The sequence below is a fragment of the Epinephelus lanceolatus genome, chromosome 22 (assembly GCF_041903045.1).
Source record: "Epinephelus lanceolatus isolate andai-2023 chromosome 22, ASM4190304v1, whole genome shotgun sequence".
In the NCBI taxonomy this organism is placed as follows: domain Eukaryota; kingdom Metazoa; phylum Chordata; class Actinopteri; order Perciformes; family Serranidae; genus Epinephelus; species Epinephelus lanceolatus.
The window spans coordinates 24,818,321-24,838,622 of NC_135755.1; the positions used below are offsets into that span (position 1 = coordinate 24,818,321).

The window sequence follows — 20,302 nt, forward strand, 5'->3', positions numbered from 1 at the left end:
TCTTGTTGAAGAGTCTTATCTAGTGTCTGCCATATACTGGCACAAAAGCAACAGTGTGCACAGGGTTGGAGGTCATGTCTCAGGAATAACATATGCTGTGACCCTGAAGTGGCGCTGATGGGGGAATCTCGAGAAGGATAAGCTGGTGGTCCTACCAGGGAAGGCTCCTCAGGCTCTGGGGTGCGCGGCGAGCCGTCAGGGGAGGAGGGACAGCTCCGGTCACTGGCATTGGTCACGTCCCCATCTGCCAAGGCCTCAAATGAAGGCAATCCGTCCTCATCCACCGGGATGCTGTCCAGGGTCTCTGTAAGCACTGCCAGCAAGTTGGCCTCATTTTCTTCATCTATCTTCTTGGGGGAGGAGGGAAAGGGGGAAGACGGAGACAGCAAAATAAGAGAGACAAGAAAAATAGGACATTTTAGTCAGGAGAAGTTGCATCTCTTTTTTTTATCTTCCAGGGAAGTAAAGGTGGTGGGTGGTTGCATGCAGGCTTTCATTGTTAATAGAGTGGGAAGATTTTTTCTCTTTTTTTTTTTTGCAAGCAGCATAGCTAGCTCTATTTTGGCAGCCTTTTTAAAAACAAAATTCTCTCCCTGTGCAAGTGAGTCAAGCCTGTCACTCATATTTTAAGCACGCAGCTTACTGGACCAAAATAATATCTCCCCCAAGAAACCCATTACCAGGGCTGACAAGTGGCAAGTATCTAGGGGAGACAGGAATGGGTCGGGGTGCACTGCGGTACGGAGGGGTTTGTTGGGGTAAGGGAAACAATGAGCGGAAGTTGACTCTCCTCTCTCTTCCCCCGCAGAATCGAGAGACGATCGGCTTGCCGACAAGATGTTTGCAAGCAATCCTCAGACAAGGCGAATTACCACCCGCTAATGCGAAATAAATGTGATATATTTAAAATGTTGGCATGACAGCTGATGTTCACAATGGGCGGGAAGTTTGCATCAACATTTCATGAAAAATAAAGCTTGTTCTTGCCACTCAGCTCCTCTTTGATGTACCAGAGGAGCTGTGTGCTTGCTGCAGCTGGCTGTTTAACGGCAGAGATTATAACTGTGTGTGAGAAAAAAGAGACAGAGATGAATATATGGATATGGATAGCAAGAGTGAGGGAGATGTGAGCTGCCAACTATTGACATCAGGGGTTCGCTGGGGATAATAACTATGCATGTATGTGGAGGAAAAAAACAAGAATAGAGAGAATAGATATTAGGAGTGAGAGGGATGCAGCTCCTGCTTGTGTGTGTGTGTGCGCACAACTGTGCCTTTGCGCAGTGACAAGTGACAACAGGAACTGTAAGTTCCAGGGCCATAAAAGCCCAGGGGACTTTAAGACAGCGGAAAGATAAACAGCGTCGTCACCTCGGGATGTTCTGTGGCCAGCCCAACAAGAACAAATCCCTTTATGCACAGGGCAGGATTATCATCGCTCGGTGACGGCGTGTGGCCATCATTATGCCAAGGGGGCCACAAACCTCTCAGATACCAGCACTATACCTCAGAAGACTCAGATCCCCACATGCACAAAATTCACCCACCCACTTGTTTCTGTCTACCCCACTGATTTCACATAATTACACGCCCACCATGGATGGCACTTTTGGAGCTGGTTTGGATTTACCAATGAGATAGCAGTCATTTTAATGCCACCCCCCCCTTTCCAATTTTCATTTATAGATGACACAGATATCATAGACGTTCAGTTAGCTAGCTAACAGTGAGGAAAACGTTAATCTGATGTTCATTGAGTAGATTTTCTCCTAACAACATGAGCACTCAGTCATTATTAAAAAATGATAAAGGGGACATATTTCACAGAGATAACACGACGTAGACTGGGGGCCATGCCGCATTGGCAAGCAAATGCCTTGCAGGAAATTGCTCTGTATGAGGTGGCATGCTGTTTAATTACTTGCAAGGAGCTTCAAATCCACTGTGCTGGAACCCTATGCCACTGAAATGTTCCCCATTTTGCAGCATCCCAAGTTATTACCTGAGCACTAAGCGGGTAGGTATTAACTGCTGATAAAGCCGGAGCCTTTTCTTAGCCCAAACATACATCCTCGCATGAGAAACTGAAAGTAGGATCATTTTAGATTATCACAAATGAGTCTTTAATGAACCAGCCATCTGTTTGGGTCCAACCTAACCAACTATCCAGGCAATGCAGTGTTTGGGTAGGGCTTTATTCACCTCTCGGCTCAAACCTAAACATTCTGTAGAAATTACAGTGTGTGCCACAGTGTGACACTAGTTACATTTAAAGTTGAGAGGGTTGTGCAAGCTTCATTATGTCATGGTTTGGAGAGGATTGGGGAATTTCTGAGGCTGTGGCAGGCTCAAATGTAGCGATTTCAATCCTGTTTCAAAAAACCTCCACCAATTGGCAAGCTCCCACAGGCACACTGTATCCCCGAAGATAACCCAGAAGGGACTCTCATATTCTGAAAGAGACACTTGTAAAACCCTGAGTCGTGACGATCATGCTGCAGCCGCTGCTGCGGCTCTAGTGGAGGCACTCATAGGCCAAGTGGGGATTTGAGAAACTGGGGTAAAGAGCAAACCTCAGTGATCGTTTCTACCCTGGAGAGAGCATGATCTAATACCCCGTCCAGGAGGGCGAGCTTTTCCATGCCAGCATAACGACCACACCTTGCAGAGTTTCTGCACCAAAGTCAATCTACTACCAATGACTCACCTGCCCCTTGTATATTTATAAACAAAACCTCTGTGTGGGTGGACTTCAGGAGCTATGGCACCCAAAGGGGGTAACGCTGGGATAACCTAGCAACCTGCTGACGGCCATGTCCACTTATATTGATTACTACAGCAGCTGCTGAGAGGAAAAGAGGGCACGAAGAACAAAGAGAGGAGAGAAAAATTGTCTCGGTGGGAGCACTTTCTCGTCCATCCCGCTTAATGGACCTCACCGAATTAAAGAGATCTTAACAATCCTGGGCTAATTGTGGGATCACAATATATTAACCCCGCTCCAATTCTAAAGGGTGCCATTTTGTGGCTGTTTTATTCCAAATGCTTCAATTAGCCATAAAACATGCTGGCAAGTGCTGGCAGAGCTCCTCTCTCCCCCTCCTTCACCCCAGCTTCCCCACGTCGGAGAAAAGAAAGCCAACTCCAGTTGTTCATTATTAGGTGAGGCCCTTTTGTTATCAAGCAGGCTGTCTTTGAGGTTGTCCTTGCCTTTAACTCTTTTATTGAGTTCCACAGCACAGCATTGTGTTCCAGGAGATACTATTCACACAGCTGATAACGGAAGGTGAAGGCGCTGCTTTAAACAAACACCAACTTCTGAACACTGGGGCAAATAGCCAAATTAAATCTGCTAATTGCTTCTTGAGGATTCCAAGCTCCTGAGCAAATTTGCCAGGGATCAAATTTTAACGAGCTTTTTGGGGCAATGCATCATTTACACGTTAAAAGGAACCAAATGTGTTGTGAAAGTGCCAGAATGATAGACCCCGATCACTGAATAACATCAAGATGAAGTTTCAACAGACTAAACAGCCCCGCCGTTATCTTCAAATGAGAGGCAGAATATGTGACAGACACTCTGGATGTGGGGAGATAAAATATCTCCCATTAAATGGGTCATCTGGTATTTAAAATACTGTTTATTCTCACTGTCTCCTTTTGCTCACTCGTTCCTTCTCTCCTTCCACAGATAGAAGAGTAGCAACCAGTTAGTTCAGACAGAAAACATTCTTAATAAATTGTCCCCTAAATTGCGTGGCGGGGTTAAATCTGTGCCTTGACAATTTAATTGCGTTGCTTCATCTCAATCTTTTATATTTTTTCCCTCCGCTCCCTGTTCTGTCAGATTTCAAAAACATTCCCTTGGATGAGGTTAAGCGACTAGCCAGACCTTCTAATCATGGCACAATCAGAAATTGTGGGGGGTATATGTGCGTGTGGCGAGGGGGGGGGGGGGGGGGGGGGGGGGGGGGGTGGTGGTATCAAGTCGTCACATCTTGACTCTGCCAAGAAAAGCAGCCTCGGATTTGATAAACAAATAATGTCATTCTGTGTTATTACCCCCGGCCCCCAGATTTCAGAGGAAATAAATCAACGTCAGCCTTGCCGTTAAGGCGTTAGTCAGGCCTGACACGTCGGCCGGTCACACAGGCACAACATATGGCAGCGGAGAAGGAGGGGAGGAAGGAGAGGCAGGGAGGGTAAGGTACGGCACGATGCACGGTGGAGAGACAAATCATGGCAGCCGCCAGAGACGTCTGGTCATTTAGCATGAGCTTACTGAGATGGAGAGAAGGTGATTATGGCCTATACGGAGCGATGAAGCCATACATAACATTGTTAAGTCCCTGTGTGTGTCGGTGTCTGTGTGTGTGAGGCAGCGGTGAAACAGTCTGACGATGTTCCAAATCATAAAACTAAGTGTTAAACCTCCATTGTGGTCAGGGCCGTGATTGGCTCAGTAATACGTAGCAGCGAAGTGACGGCTCCTGTTGTTTTCCAAGTGACTGCGGAGTCAATAGAGCATCTTGTTATTTTGAAACAATTTCCCAGGCAAATGATACTATGGACTAGATATCGGCGGTCTACATGTTCTGGACACAGGCCCCTCTGTCTCTCCTCTATTATCACCACACTGAGTTCAGTATATATTCTGGCTTATCGTGACAGTTTGTGGTACAAATTGCTAAATCTTGCACCCTCTAAATGCAGACAAGATTGTCCAGCCCAAGCACCAGGCAGCTGATTTAAGGATTCTCCATCCTACTTAGCTATAATGCCACAACTGGTCTTGCGATAATCCCTCCGCCCTGGCAAGAATTCACTATTTCTCTGCCTCTATTGAAACAAAAATGGCAGCTCCCTGAATGAAGAAGGAGCGCTGTTGCCGAAGCTGACTGTTTACATGCCAGATGTCTGTCTCGGTTTGGAAGGCTACGTGAGTTATACATCAGTGCAGAAACAGTTCGACCCATCAATGAGGACCAGGGTGTGTGTGTGTGTGTGTGTGTGTGTGTGTGTGTGTGTGTGTGTGTGCAGAGCTGATGCATCTCCTGGGAACCATTTGAGACTGTTAGAGCACTATCAGATGAGCTGATGGGGGAAAGAGAGAGGGAAAGAGAAAGTGAGAAGAGGAGATATCTCTGTGTGTGTGAGAGAGGGAGCCAAAGAGAGAAAGAGAACTGTTGTTACACATCCTGACACAGGCCAGATCCGATTGAGACACCTACCCAAGGGATGTTAGCAGCGCTGTTCTTTCTAGTTCTCTGTGGAAAAAAAATATATCTTTGACCGGTAACCTTGCTGCTGCTGTTGTTGCTAAAACGAACAACCTGAACTCTGTCACACGTCTGCCGAGATCAGATGAGGCTGTCACACGCCTTCAGACACACCAGGTCCCGTCTAACTTTGGGTCAAAAATAATTTAGTTGTGCACCTTTTCCACAACCAGAAAGATCTGCAGTGGACCCCAGCGATCAAACAGCTGGATAGACAACGTGTGAAACATCCTCCTTATATTTCAATCCAAACACGGCATAAAATGCATGCACACTTGTGCTCTCACACAGCTATCCAAACAACCGATAGGATCACAAGGGGCTTCGGTGTGTCCTGGTGGAGCCTCCCCATCTACAGCCCTGCCCCAAGCTGCTGTTGTTTTCCTTCTACAGCCGTCCAACAGATGGTCCAAGCAAGCGTTTGCTAACACCACAGAATCACACACCATCATAATGATTGGACACTCACTCTTTTGTTTTGGCAGCGACTTTCCAATCGGCCTGGCATGAGGAAACCCTGATTGCTGTGATTGCTCTGACTCTGACTCGCTTTGACGGTCACAGCAGGAGGGGGAGAAAAACTGAGATTTGGAGCGTTTGGAACGCGAATAAGGAATATTCAGCTAGATGCGTAGATGGGATGAAGAATGGTGCTTCCCTCTGCTTTTTTCGCCTAATGGCATGCAAATAGCTATTTGCTTAAGTCGGCAGCTCTGAATGTGCACCACTAAGCAAGTGGGCCTTTGAACATACTGTTACACTGTTGATAATGTGCTGGAGGAACACAGGGAGGGGGGACAGAGCGAGTGCAGGGGGGAGGCAGGAAAAAAGGAGCACAGAGGCTGTTTCCAATGTCCATCTTGCTAAATGGACAATGCCACATTTCCTGGCTGGACAGTAAGTCTGCCATCAGCAGTCAAGCGTAGCTGTCCATAAAACAATTACACACACAGACACATACACACACACACACACACTGAAGGCTGGTCACTTTGGTTCTGACATTTACATAGATTTGCGAGGGGAGCAGAACGGACCAGAACTTCTTGTTTTTCGCACCGAGGACTCAGTGTTATTATCCACTGCTGACACCACCTTTACACTCAGCCACTCACACGCACACACATGCGCACACCTGCACACAAATGCAGCTCCTGACCTTTCAGGCCCTGCCAAGCCCGTCGAGGGTTTGCGGCGTTTCATTTGTCACAGTAATGTCTTCCTCGGAAAGATGCCAAAGCAAAGGAGAGCCAGGGGTACAGTGGACAAGATATAGTGGTCTACGGCGTTTCAAACAAAAGCTGCGTTTCCTGTGTCATTGTCCTATTCTACATCTTTGTGTGCATGTGTTCGCGCATATGACAGGGGGACGCAATATCACAAATTTATGGTAATTGAAATGGCAGAATCTTTTGGGGGAAATGCAGTCAATTTGATTCTGCGGCAAAAAAGGTCACCCTATTCAATTTGCACTCAATGCCATACGTGGTGCGAAAGGGAAACGCCTGAAAGCAAACGATCTTATCAAGGCCTCACAGGCTTCACCACTTACCCACTGCATAAAAGCTATTTGCTGATTACTAAATAAACGCATTATCTTTTACCTTGACTTCTGTGTGCGCGAGCGAGTGCCTTTTCGCTCCTGGATCCAGGTAGGAGGCTGCCACTGCAGTGTGTATGCTTCTTATCCCTGAGTGACTTTGTGAGCATGTTATCTGAGCAGGGGTTTTTTTTCTTGCACACTTTCAAGTGCCATATGTGTATGGGCTGCACGTGTGGTAGCAGTGGTCAAACATGGAGGACTTCACAAGCCGTTGCATGTAGTGTGAGTGGTAACGATGTGGGGATGCGCCTATCTCTACAAGTAAAGAAATGAAAACACATCAAAGAAATCGTGCACTTAAGTCGATACAATCCCAAGTCATTGACGTAAGGCGGGGGTACTATGAGAAATGATTGGAGGGGGGCATGAAAGCTCTCAGAGTCTTTCTTTGTAGCATCAACATGGAATGTATTTCATCTTAATCTAGGATCTATTCTCTGTGGAATACTGATCATGTTGCCTTTAGTTTGGATAGGCTCGCCTTTCACTGCTTACATTTAGCCGAGCGCGGCTGCCACACCTGCACACACTACTCGACTGCGAAACGTCTGCCAAATGCAGAATGATCAATGGTCACTGACCACTTGATGACAAGCGTCCAACACTCGAAATCCCTTCCCAATCTGCCCATCAAGTTATTATACAACACAGCCCACAGCCATATGAAAAGAGGTTTGGCTGGCCACGGTATAGCCTGAAAATGGTCTACTGGAAAGAGCTGATTAACAAGCAGACAATTTTAGAGCTGTTGACTTCCTGAGGTCAACAGCACTGTCATGGTGGATAAATGCAGCAGATTTATCCCGGATACACCACTTCACAATTTCACAATACACATATTTCACAACACCTGATAAAAAACATGCTTGCTATAGCTGTGCTTGTGCCAAATATTCATGTTTATAGCAAATACTTGATACAAGTATTAATTACTTGCAAGAGTCAATTAGCCCTAGGGATAAACCCCAATCTTTTTTGAGCTCCAACCCATGTCCATACCCATCTATAACATCCATTTTCTTGAGATGAACTTTTCCACTAGTCCTTCTGAACACCAAATAATATATTCATGTACGTTTTTGTTTTACAAAAAGCGCAGTGGAAGGTGTGTTTTATATCTGCAGTGACCAAATGTCTGTAAAAGCTTCTGCCTTCAGTTTAGGCTCAGGAGCTACTGATTGGGCAGCAAGTGAGTCATCCAAGCATCCAGTCACTCATGCATCAGCAGAGCCTCGGAGAGCCTCTTGAACTATTTGAGGCCTGTGCAGACTTAAATGCTTCAGGGGGGAATAAGCTGGAGCTATAAGCATGCAGTGCACATCATAAAGCTTAGTTAGAATGGGGAGGGTTTTTTTCTGCATGGGCGACAAAGCTCAGCCAAGGATGTGTTAAAATCAGATTGCCTGAATTATAACACAAACTGTACACGTTCTGACCGAATGCTTTTCCCTGACGATATAATCCAAGAGCAACATCACAACTCTGCTCTCTCAACTTGACTGTGCTGGACTAACATGGTATCTGCTATGGCACAAGGCTAATCAGAGCTAATTGGACGAGCAAGTTCACACCGGCTGATCTTGTTTTTGCTGACCTATAGCTGTTTAACTTCTCACCTTGCTGCAGTCATGTGCAGGTGTGCTCAATGACATCACTGCTGGGTGAGCCTACAGGTCCAGCAGCGCTCACCTCTGACCACACTTAAAGCGGCAGTCCGTCCCAAAGTCAGAAATACATATTCTTCCACTTACCTGTGGTGCAATTCATCACTTTAGATTATTCTGGGCGTGAGCTGCCGAGCGTTGGAGGTATCGGCCGTTGAGATGTCTGTTGTCACTTGAATATAATGTAACTAGATGGCACTTGTGGTGCTCAAGAGGCCAAAAAAAATACATTTGAAAAACTCAATAGCAATGTCTCTTTCCAGAAATCATGACCCAGTTACTCCAGATAATCCACAGACCTTGTTGTGAGCAGTTTCATGTAGGGACTATTTTCTTTCTACCGAACTACACCTGCTGACCTGGGTAGAAGGAAGCAAGCATTTACTCATGGATGCTCATGACAGAGCGAGGTGTGAACATTCATGTCATCATCCTCAGCTGAAGTGTGAGCTAGCAGTAGATGCACGCTTCCATCTGCGCAGTGATACAGTTGGCGAATGTAGTTTGGTAGAAAGAAAATAGTTCCTACATGTAAATGCCCACAACAAGGTCTGCAGAATATCTTGAGCAACTGGGTCATGATTTTTCAAATGTACTTTTTGGCGCTTTGAGTGCCATCTTGTGCTATTTCATTCAAGAGAAGGCAGACATTTCTACAGTTGATATCTCCAACACTCTGCAACTCACGACCAAACAATCTTGATTGATGAATAGCTCTACAGGTATGAGGAAAATGATGTATTGTGAACTATCCCTTTAACTGCCAAAAGTCAGAGATACCGCACCTCTGACCAGAAAGAGCAGTGAAACACCTATTTTCAGTCTGGTATTAAATCACTCTTTAATGCCTGCCAGTTCATCCCATAACTTCATTATTTGTATTTTTTAATTAACTGCTAACAGACCACCATTTGTCCTCTAAATTATTAATTATTGTTCAGAATCAACAAAGTTCTTTGGAAGCTGTGACACAAACACACAGAGATTGACAGAATATGGCAAACTACCAGAGCAGAAGGGCTGGCGGAGGCTCCTGCCACTGCTGGGCATGTTGGCACGGAGTACATACACAAACACACACATACACACACCTGGGATCGATTGGCCTTTCCTGGAGAGGGGAAGCAGCCTATCGCCCAAGACTGATAGCGCTTCACCATGAATCACAGCACTCACTGATTGAAGGCCCCTCTCCATCCGCTTCCCTCTCTCTCTGTCGAGGTTTCCCCTTTTCGTCTGTTCTTGGTGCTGTTTTCTCACTACTGGCTATCACTTTCACTCTGTCCTTTGCACCCTTCTCCCTGTCACTCTTTGATCAGTTCATTTCATCTCTATGCAAACACCATCTTGCGCTTTCTCTGTCGCGAGTATGAAAGCATTCTAGGAATCCACTGTTTATACCTTTCTCCCACTCCAAAGTGTACGCTACTAAATAATACAGGGAAGGTTGGTCTTATCACATGGCATCATTGCAACATGTTGCCGTGTGTGTGTGTGCATGTGTCTATGTGTGTGTGTATGTGAGAGAGAGTATGGGGGTGGGGGGGTGGTGGATTATTGGCTTAGTGTTTTGGCCAGGTTTAAGTGAAACAGCCCTGAAAGGCTCTTAGTGGAGATTACCCCAGGTACTAAAAATAGTCATTCCCACCCAATACACACACAAGCGAACACACGAAACAGAAAGCAATGATAGTGTTGTGTCTAGCCAGAAAAGACCACTATCTGAACTTTGTATAGGGTGTCTCAATTACAAAAAAAAGACACACACGTGCATGCACACGTACACACCGGTGGCTCCAGTGTGATGAGAGAGACGGGTATCCACTGGGGGCAGGGGATCAGCTGGGGCACGAACACCAAACCATGCCTCAATCAGCAGCAGCGGGCCCACTGGGAGCGTGGGATGAGTGTGTGTGTGAGTGTGAGGGAGAGGGGGTGAGAGCTAGACATGCAGCCAAGCAGCCACCACCAGACCAAAGGATGTTCCCTTGCTCTTTTTCAAAATATACCCCGAGGGGACTTTTTTTTTTTTTTTGGCCACCACCCTGCTCACTATCCCTTTATTTTTCCCCGCCTCGCTCCCCTTCCTCCTTGCAGCCTCTCTCTCCAGAAGCGATTGTTGGAGGCCAGAATATATTTGTTTAGCCGCTGCAGCTTCAACTTCCCATCAGCCAGGAACAAATGCTTTGCCTTGGGAGCAAAAAAAGACAGAGGGAGGAAAGGGGGAGGGAGAGAGAGACAGGATTGCAGAGAGCAAAGCCCACAGTGTTGCAGGGTGGCGGGTTGAGAGCTCTTGTTGTGGAGTGGATCTGACAGACGCTCCGAGATGACACAGGCTTGGACAGCCCAAGTCTGCATCTCTCTACTATACGTTTGCGGCTACTTGTCTGCGCTCCCTCTCTCATTTGTGTATCTTGAAACAGCATAGCCGCGGGTGTGAAAGCGCGGCTCGCCTTCAGTTTCGACAGTGATGGAGGATTCCTTCCATCAGACAGTGCAAACAATGTATCAGCACAGGAAAAACTGAAGGGAAGTCGAGATGAGGAAAGTATGGTGTATTCTAATAAGACTCACTTGAGAAAATCATATTATACAGTGGAATATGATAATTCATACACCCTTTGCTGGAGCGGTGAACTGGTGCGGGTGGTGTACTCTCAAATGTCAGCATAAATTTGCAAAATAAACGCAAGCGGCATTCAGCAGGGAGTAGGAACAGGGACAATAAGGGTCTCTGCTGTCTGTGTGTGTGTGTGTGGGCGTGACAATTCCTCTCAAAGGCTCCATGACTTTGTGCGCACTCCTGTTTCAGCTCACGGGAGCACCCAACAAGTGTGTGAGCTAATCTGTGCTTACACGGGGAAGGAAGGGCCGCCCTGAGGAAAACATTTCATCGCAGCATGTTTTTATCAAAGCCTGCTAAAGATGACCCAATCAATCTAATCTGCCTTTGCTTAAAAATAAGCGCCTGAGCATCTGTCCGAAAATGCTCAAACAAGCACAACAAAGCGGCATCATGCCTCACAAAGTCTGATGCCATCGTAAACCACATCCCGTTGGAGGAATATAAAGACTTTGCATGACCGACACGGCCCACATATGTATGCTCACGTGCGCCCACCCTCGCAGCAAGTCCCTATGCAATATCTGAGTAATGCTTTAAGCCCTGGCATCTTATTTTACTACCTGCAAAGCCCACAACCTTTTACTTCCAATCCGTGGGCTTTGATTTGGGCTGGCACAAGTCCAAGCTTCTCCTGCTCTCTACATTTGTCTCTTTCACTACCCATCTGTCCCCTTGTCTGTCTGTCTGTCTGTCTTGTCATCTGTTGGCCTTTTCTGTCTATCCCTGCGCCTCCCTTTGTTTCGCTTTTCTTTATCTGCCCTTGTCCCTTTGTCCCACCTGTCCATCTATCATCAGCGTATCTCACAACAGGACAGGTACAGCGGCGATAACATGTCAGGAGGTAAACTTGGTGCCAATTTTCTTGCATATTCACGTAGACACATTTGTCTGTGTGATGTGGCGATCCCAGCGCGACCGCCACCGGGACGTCCATGTCGGAATCCGATAAAGCTAAAACCAACGAGACAAGTTTCCATCCATCAAACAGTCGCAGCTCGACATAAAATCTGACTGGGGTCCTGCGGTTAAAAAGACTTTGTGTCACGCTTCTATGCTATTATCTTTGGCAGTACATTGGGAACTTATTGGAGTAACCACCCCTTAACAACTGCAGCCCAAAATAGACTGTGGACTTTCACGGTCGGCCCGTTTTGAAGAGGTGTCAAACACACTGTGCCAGGAGCGATAGCTGTTATGTGTGTCTGTGTGTGTGTTACTAGAGGCGGGTGGCGGTGGGGGTTGAGGTGTATCATTCTTCACATTTCGTGTCAGGGACAGTTGGGACAGTGGCAGGGAACGGAGCAAAAGGCCAGCCAGGGGACAGCTTGTGATCTAAGACCGTATGTTGCTTACGGAACAGAACACACACACACACATACTCAGACAGAAACATGGACTCATTTGCATCCATACACACACTACTTAACACTGCTTATACAGGGTGTAAGCAATTTGTATTTTTCCCTTAATCATCACATAAGACTTTGTTTAATGTGACAGCGCTGTTCCCAGTCCTGACTTTACTGCATAACCGAGTCAAACTCTGTTTCCTCATTTGCTGCTGTCTGTCACATGGAACCTGAAGAAAAAGCCTGGTCCAAGAAAAGCAGTAGGTGTTTGTCTTTCTGTCTGAGCTGCAAATCATTTCAACAGTTGACTTACTTGAACTAATGAAGGTGGCTCAAACTTCCAGAGCATGTTGTTTGATGGGGACTTTTAAAAGAGGGGCCTCAGCGTGATAGCTGCACCCAGCTGTTACACATGTTACTCAGGGCAGCCTTGATCAGCTGCTACCTGCTTTTTCTTAAAACACACACACACACACACACACACACACACACACGCTGATTTGTTAAGTGGATGTATATATGCATGAAAGAGGGGAAAATGCAAGAAAACAATGAATACACATGCAGGATTTAAATCAGGCTGGTGATTAACATGTTCTCTAATGTTAAACTTTTGATTGGATGCTTCTCTGCCCTGTGTAGAGGCCAATCAGGGGGGGCGCAGGAAGTACAGCTGCAGCCCCAGCTTTCTGATCCTTGCCGAGCGGCAAACTTTCCCCTGTCAGATTAAGTAGGATTAGCTGGGTCCTGCCGTATGATGAACTGAGCACTTCATATGGTGACTTGAAACTTTCCAAAGATGGAAAAAAAAAAAAAAAAAAATCCCTGGTCAGAGAAATGCATTACTCGCTTTGAAACCCCAGTTTGCACTGCTTGATTAGAAGCCTTTCCATATCCTCAGCATAACACAATAGCTGCTGGCTTGCTCGGTGTGTGAAAACATCACCCACTTACTGCAATTTACAGTACTGGTGTGGATGCAAACACGTGCGCCGGTGTGCACGAGCATGCGCCCTTGCAGACACACTAATACAAGCTCTTTCTCACATTGGAAGTAACACACAGCTTCTTGCTCAGAGCTAGTTTCCTCATCAGGGTCCTCAGTGGGTGCTAAGTTCCATTGTGTTTTAAAATGACACACACACACACACACACACACACACACACACACAAGCACATACACACACTCTCATTGGTATTTTTATCCATCCCCAGAGCCACTCAGTGGCTGTAAGCCATATCACTCTCAGACGACAGAGGAGCCACGGTCACACCAGCTAGTACTTAAGGCACCCCTTCCTCTGTGCATGTGCGCGTGTGTGTGTGTGTGTTGGGGTGGTCCACAGAGGTAGAATGTGTGGTGATATAAAGAGACTCTGAAAAGGTGGCAGTGCTAGGGAGGAGGTCAAACGTGGAAAGAATTTAGCCTGTTATCAACTGTTGCCTGCAAGACCACTGAGGAGGCACGCACACACACAAAACACAAAACAGAGCCCCCTGAAAACGTGACCACATGACAGGGCCACAGGCACACACATGCTTCTCAGACAGGGTTTTTCCTCCCGAGGCGAGGCTAAAGCATCCAATCTCAGTCTTTCTTGTCTATCTCTGGCACTGATAAAGGCTTATAATGAACTGGGGACTGGAACTCAGTCCCAAGACCGATGGCTTTATGGCCCTGGCCAGATCATCACCCTCTGTGGACTTCGTTTGTCACCGGGTGAGGACAGAAAGAGAAGAGTCGGATGGAAAGAGAGGGATAGGAGGAGACAGAGAGAAAGAAAAGGAGAGGGAGAGAGGAGGGGAAGCAGAGATTAAAGTTTTACACCCCAACCTTTGAGAAGCGTTTTGCAACACAGCTGCCGTGTCCACGAGTTTACTACCAGAGTGTTCCTTCAGATGTCTGCCGCATTACTGACTCTGGGCTGAAATAAATGCTCAAAGTTTTGATAAGAGAGCCTACAGTCGCAGCCAGGATGCAAGCAAGGGGACAAAGGTCCTCCCGGGCTTATCGTTCTTCACGTTATCTCCCCTTTTGTTCTTCGGAGCAATGTAAAAGCATGTTTGTAAACTGGAAACAGATGTACATTTTGTCTGGCTCACATTCAAGCGCGTGGTGTTTGCTAGGGCATGTTGTTAGCCCAGCTCACTCCTGACCCCTGGGAGAGCATATAATGGAATCAGTGTGGGTGCAAAGATGTTCCACAGCAGCATAATGCTTGTCATGTTATAAATATCAAATGAAGGCAATGCATGCATACATGTAAAGGAAAACTACGTGAGCTTGACTTACCTCAAAAAGACTGGATGCATCGTTGCCATACTGGGTGGAAATAATCTCTGATTGGTCACTGTACCATTTGAGGCCACCCAGGAAGCTGTCTGCATCTAAGTCACTGACATCCAGCTCTGAGAGGTCAAGTTCAGGGAGGTCTGGGCAGAGGGGCTGGTCTTCACCAACCAAGGCAGCACACTGGAGAGGCAAAAAAACAAGCATAGTAAGATGATCTCTTTCATATGCAAATCAGACACTGAATTCTTTGTGCCAAGTTTGAAAACAATGGGGGAATCCAAATCTGGACAGGAGTCAAAAGTCTTCTGAAAACCTGCTGTTGAGTCCGAAACAAAGGAAATCCATACATTGTATAACGCACAAAGCCTAAGCCTCTCATCCAAATGACAACTTAAGTCCAAAATCCCTGATAATTTGGACGTCTGCCACTTTCACTTTATTACTCTTCTGACTATGACTCGATTGATTGTGATCAGAACAGTTCCGCAGGTCAGCTCGTTTTGCACGACATGCAAACCTGCAACCTGTCTCTGCTCTGCTTCTGCCCGACCGTGCAGAACGCCGTGCCCTCCCACCACCACTCCCCGAGCGCTGCCATTGGTGCTGGCCTCCGTGCTACTAAACGCTGCCTGTTGACATTTTGTTATTCACCAGCCACTTTTATGTAATCTAGCCAATGTGTACTGTATGTAGCAGCTGTTACTGCTTCCTCCCCACACTTATCATCACACAGCTCTGTTCTGGCTGCAAGTGAGGGGCCCTGGACTGGAAATAAACAGGGCTTTTGGTGGTGTGAAAAGGTGTTTTAGCAGACGTGAGAGAGGAGGCGACAAGTTTATGGGGCTTAGCTGATTTTGCAAGATCATTTAGAATGACAGATATGTGTCATTTCATACAATCCCTATTTCTTGATGTTGCACAGAATAAGAGACATCATTATGGATAATATTCCAACAGCTGAAACAGCAGCAAACTTTGAAATCTGGAGTCAGTGATCATTAAAAAGGTAAAACACAGCAGAGCCTTGGCGTGTTTACACTCTGTGCCTGTGCCTGTGCACATGCAAATCCAACCCTGACAAAACAGCTCCATGGCTCCTGCCTAATAGGATACACACTCCTAATTTTGTTGACAACACGTCAGCCATTGTATGAACGCTACAGCATGGCCTTAAGACAGATATAAAATAGATATCCTCGGGCGAAGCCAGGAGGTATTTGGCCCGCAGACTGAGGAGGGATGAGAGACGGGTTCGGCTCAGGCAAAGCTTGGAGACGGATGCTGTGCCAAGTAGGAAAAACCACCCAGACACCGGTGTCACAGTTCATCTGTCGTCGGATTCGCACCAACGCGAATACACGATGACTTAGACTATGATGAGACAAATCCGTTGTGTTGCAACCGCAGCAGCGAAGGGGACAGATTCACTGCGTCTTAGGCTTTCCCTGTGATGATCCAGCGTGACAAGGCACGGAATGGAGAAAAAACGGTGGCAAAGATGTGAGGATATTCAGAGGCTGGACGTCCTGTGCCCAATTATCTTATGGACTTCTTGGTGGACTAATGAAATAGCGCCGCCAGACAGACAATCAGGGCGCACCACAGCGCTCCGCTGATTTACGCACGCATCGCACATAAAAGCACCTGCTAGGGGAAGATTATTAGAGGAAGTACTGACATCCTGGATGACAGTTCTCTCACAGAAAGAGCACGGGTTCTTTCTCGAGTCTACATGCGTTACATTTCATGACATAAGACAAAAAAAACCTTCGAGAATACGCGTGCGTTTTGTTTGCTTGACGGTAAAGACTCTCTCCTGAAGCCTACCTGGGGAAAGTGACAGGGTGCGTGTATGCTCCGGTGATTAAAGTGCAAAGGAGCGCACCTGAATGAAAAGCAATCCCTTACATGAAACAACACATCCTTACTTTTATCAAACGAAGGCAGTCTTAGTTCTCATATTCTCATCACGCAGCCTAGATGACCACACAGATGCAGCCAGACCGCATCGTTTAGTTACAGAGAAGCATCCTGTATGCACACCAGTAAGTATAGCCAGGTGAATGCCCACAACAAGCTGGATGGACTCGGTAAATTAGGAAAAAGGGGACGACTAAGTATCCTTTTGATGTGCCTTATTATCTGTATGCACTTTTATCATAACGCAGGAAAAGGTAAGATAAGATTAAAAGAACGACGGGAGCGAATGGGAGCTTGCTCGGATATAGAGATTAAAAATACGCATGAGATAAAATGAAATACGCACAAACATTAAATGATCAAGTCTGACTGGATGTTGCTCTCCAGCCAGTGCAACGCTCCACCGGCCGGGATGTTGGCATACAGACGTGCCCGGTAACGTTATGATGCTCCTGCGCAATGCCAGATAGTCCTCAGTGTGGACAACCTTTGCTCTTGCCTTTGAAAAAATAACATGCCCTATCCTGACACAGCACATCAAAGGGATTGTTATCGTCAGTGGATTTCATGCGTCAGCGAGATACCTGACTTTGAGACATTTCAGTCATTTCGGCATGAAAAAGCTTCTCGGCACCGGAGCGCGTACAGTCCGCGGCTGGGAGGAGATCCGCAAGCTTGCAAGCACTCGCTCCGACTGAGCAGAGATCCTATGAGGAGAGCGATGGTCCCGAGCCTGTGCACGCATTACAACTACATCTTTAACTGAGGTGAAAAGGGAGATTCCGCACATTCCCTCCACTTGTCATATATTCCCGTGTTGTATATTCCCCCGCATCCTCAACTGTGTCCAGACGCGCACTACACCACCGGCATGCCACCACCAGCACCACCACCAGCTGCAGGAGCAGAGGAGGAGAAGAGAGAAATCACTGTCTCGGATAGTCAGTGTTGTCCATCGGTCCAGGGAAAAAAGAAAGTCCAGAGGGCTAGAGAGATGAAAGAAGTCGTTTTTTTAGATGCGCTCACCTCTAATTCTCTCCACACCGAGTCCTGGTTACACCTGTCCCACGCCATCCAGCCACTGAATGACGTCCGAGAGAGAAAAAAAAAAGAAAAAAGGAAAAAAAAAAAAAAGAAAAAAGAAAGAAAATCAAGTAAAAAAGAAATCCACACACGCTTCCCACTCGCTCTCACACAGGCAACTGCTGCCCCTCGCCGAGAATGAACCGAGGGCACCTGTCTTACAACTGCTTTCCATCACATGACAAAGCTATTAAAAGTAGGCAGGGGAGTGACTCCGAGTCCACACTACTCGCCAGTGACGCGCGGTGAGCAGGCGGGGTCTGGCTGCGCACATAGTAAAATCCTCTCCGTGCACTGCAAAAAGTGTCAATCTCCAAACCACATTATGGCTTTATCTATCTATATCTACACACATGTTCACACATGCATGTATATATTCATAAAGAAAGCAACAGATTAAGCTTGTGGGTTGAGGCACGTCTCATTTTGGGAATTTCAATAAAGAAGTAGCCTTAAAAATGAGGGGTAGGTTTCCTTTCAACATTCAGGGGGACACAGTGAGAGGTTGGGGGTCCTCCACCTGCAAATCTTGCGCATCAGACACTTAATTTCCTGCATTCTGGTGACTTTAATGCACCAATTTGTGCCTTTTCTTGCATCAGTTTATGGTGTCAATGTCTTTCAGTTTGTCAAAATAAGTCATTTAATGCTTTCATGTTCTTATTGCATGAAATATTGAGGGGATATGTCCCCCTGTATCCCCCCCAAATTCTACACCTATGCTTACAATTAATTTAAAAATAATAAACTCACATATTTTTTCAAATAAATTCTTAAGGAATCCTGATTTAAGTTAAAACTCAAATGCAGGAGCTCAGCTTTGTTGTAAAATGTTCTTTATTTTTAAAAAACAGAATTCAATGAGCATTTTTTGCAGCGTGCACGGCCCCAAATCGCTTAACTAAATTAGTGCAAATCTGGTATTGTGTTTTTTTCCATCCTCAAACTCGTAAAATGTCAGAAATATATACGGACCCCCAGGATCAATGTGCTTTTCTTGGTGAGTTCCATCTAATAATTTGTCACATCATAAATGCCCATCATCAGTCATGTCTTAGGTTTGATCTTGTGGAAGCAGATGGGACTTTGCAGCACCTCGAAATTCACTGAGTCGACGTCCCTGATCGTTTCTAGCTCCCTCCCCCAAAAGTGACTAACATTTTTACAAAGCTGATCCGGTAATGTCACCGCACCTACAGGGATTCCTCTGCAAGAGTGCGCACAAAACTCAAGGTACTGACATCCCTGCATGCACAAATGATCATATATCCTAATAAAATAGTCACATTAGGTCTTTCCAGAAACAACTGAGTGGAAATTATAAGCTGTACTAACAACAGAGTATAAAGCAGTAAAAAAAGAATCACTATCTTATAAAACATTGTTTGCTCCATTTGTGTTTTAACCCCAGACATGACTGTAACCTGAAATGCCTGCTCTTGGAGTATAAAGTATCAAAGAGGGTAATTCAGTCTTTCGGAAAGTATTTTTTTGTCCATTCAGAGGCAATAAAAAGGACAGGTGGCAGTATCAACAGTGTATACAGTGTCAACAGGACGTGTATAGGCAACACTACCTCGGTAAAATAAAAACACAAGCTTTGTGGACATTTCAAACAAAGCGGGGTTTCTGTTGGGTATAGACTGACAAGCTCACTGCAGAAGGAATCTCTTCCAATCCTTAGTTATTTTCCTCCTCTAAACATACATTTAACATTAGTCTATATGTAAATTATCGCAAGGTGTTGTCTCATAGGGATTTTCAGGTGTAATGTGATTCTAAAACTACACTGCTGCATTAGATTAAAAAAAAATAGTGTCTGTAAAAGAGAGGAAATGGACAGTTTTATGTTTAGATGTTATTTCCAGGAAAAAAGCAAGTTAACTTCTGACAATACATTGCTGTAATAAGAAACTCACTCCATGGAACTTGCTAGTCTCAATCCAATTTTTACTCTTGTAAGCCTATTAAGTCCACCTGAGCATGCACGGAGCAATTGTCTCCCTAAATTTGTGAACCACATACAGTAAGTCTCATTAAACACAAAATTGCACAGAAACCTGTAAAAAAAGGTTGTGGGCCCTGGATATGTAAATTGTGCAGACTGTGTGTGAGCATGCCAGTGTTCGCTCCTGCGAGTGCAGTAAGACGTTATATGTGTGTGTGTGTGTGTGTGTGTGTGTGTGTGTTATGCTTATGGGTATCTGAGAGCATTTGTACCACTAAATCTATACATCTGCCTCTCCACGCGTGCCCAGAGAAGCTACCCAGAAGCAACGGCGAAACCCGATCTGAGCAGGTGGCGTGTGCAGTGACCTCACAGAGCCCAGATGGACCAGTACCACGGAGACATAATATAGGGGGGAACATGGGAGTGACATAGGGCTCGATGGTGGCTGGCTTTTGCAACTGCGGCAGATATAATAACACTCAGACAACAGGGATTTAAGTCCCTCCATGGTGAGAAAGTGTCGTTAAAATAACC

At 46.0% G+C, this 20,302-nt stretch overlaps 1 protein-coding gene across 13 annotated transcripts in view; it reads right to left on the minus strand.

Moving 5' to 3' along the window:
• Positions 1-20,302, minus strand: part of ppargc1a (peroxisome proliferator-activated receptor gamma, coactivator 1 alpha) — a 307,965-nt gene that overhangs the window by 18,462 nt on the left and 269,201 nt on the right. For 3 of the 13 annotated variants that reach the window (XM_033652046.2, XM_078164442.1, XM_033652039.2), the window contains exons 1-3: positions 17,761-17,946; positions 14,815-14,994; positions 156-347 (exon numbers count right to left, since the gene is read on the minus strand). In XM_033652046.2, coding sequence (XP_033507937.2) covers positions 156-347; positions 14,815-14,994; positions 17,761-17,808 — 420 coding nt within the window. In that variant the 5' untranslated portion in view covers positions 17,809-17,946. Of the gene's footprint in view, positions 1-155; positions 351-14,814; positions 14,995-17,318; positions 17,990-20,302 lie in introns of those variants that run through there. The other 10 variants (XM_033652043.2, XM_078164440.1, XM_033652035.2 and 7 more) reach the window with 5 other exon arrangements.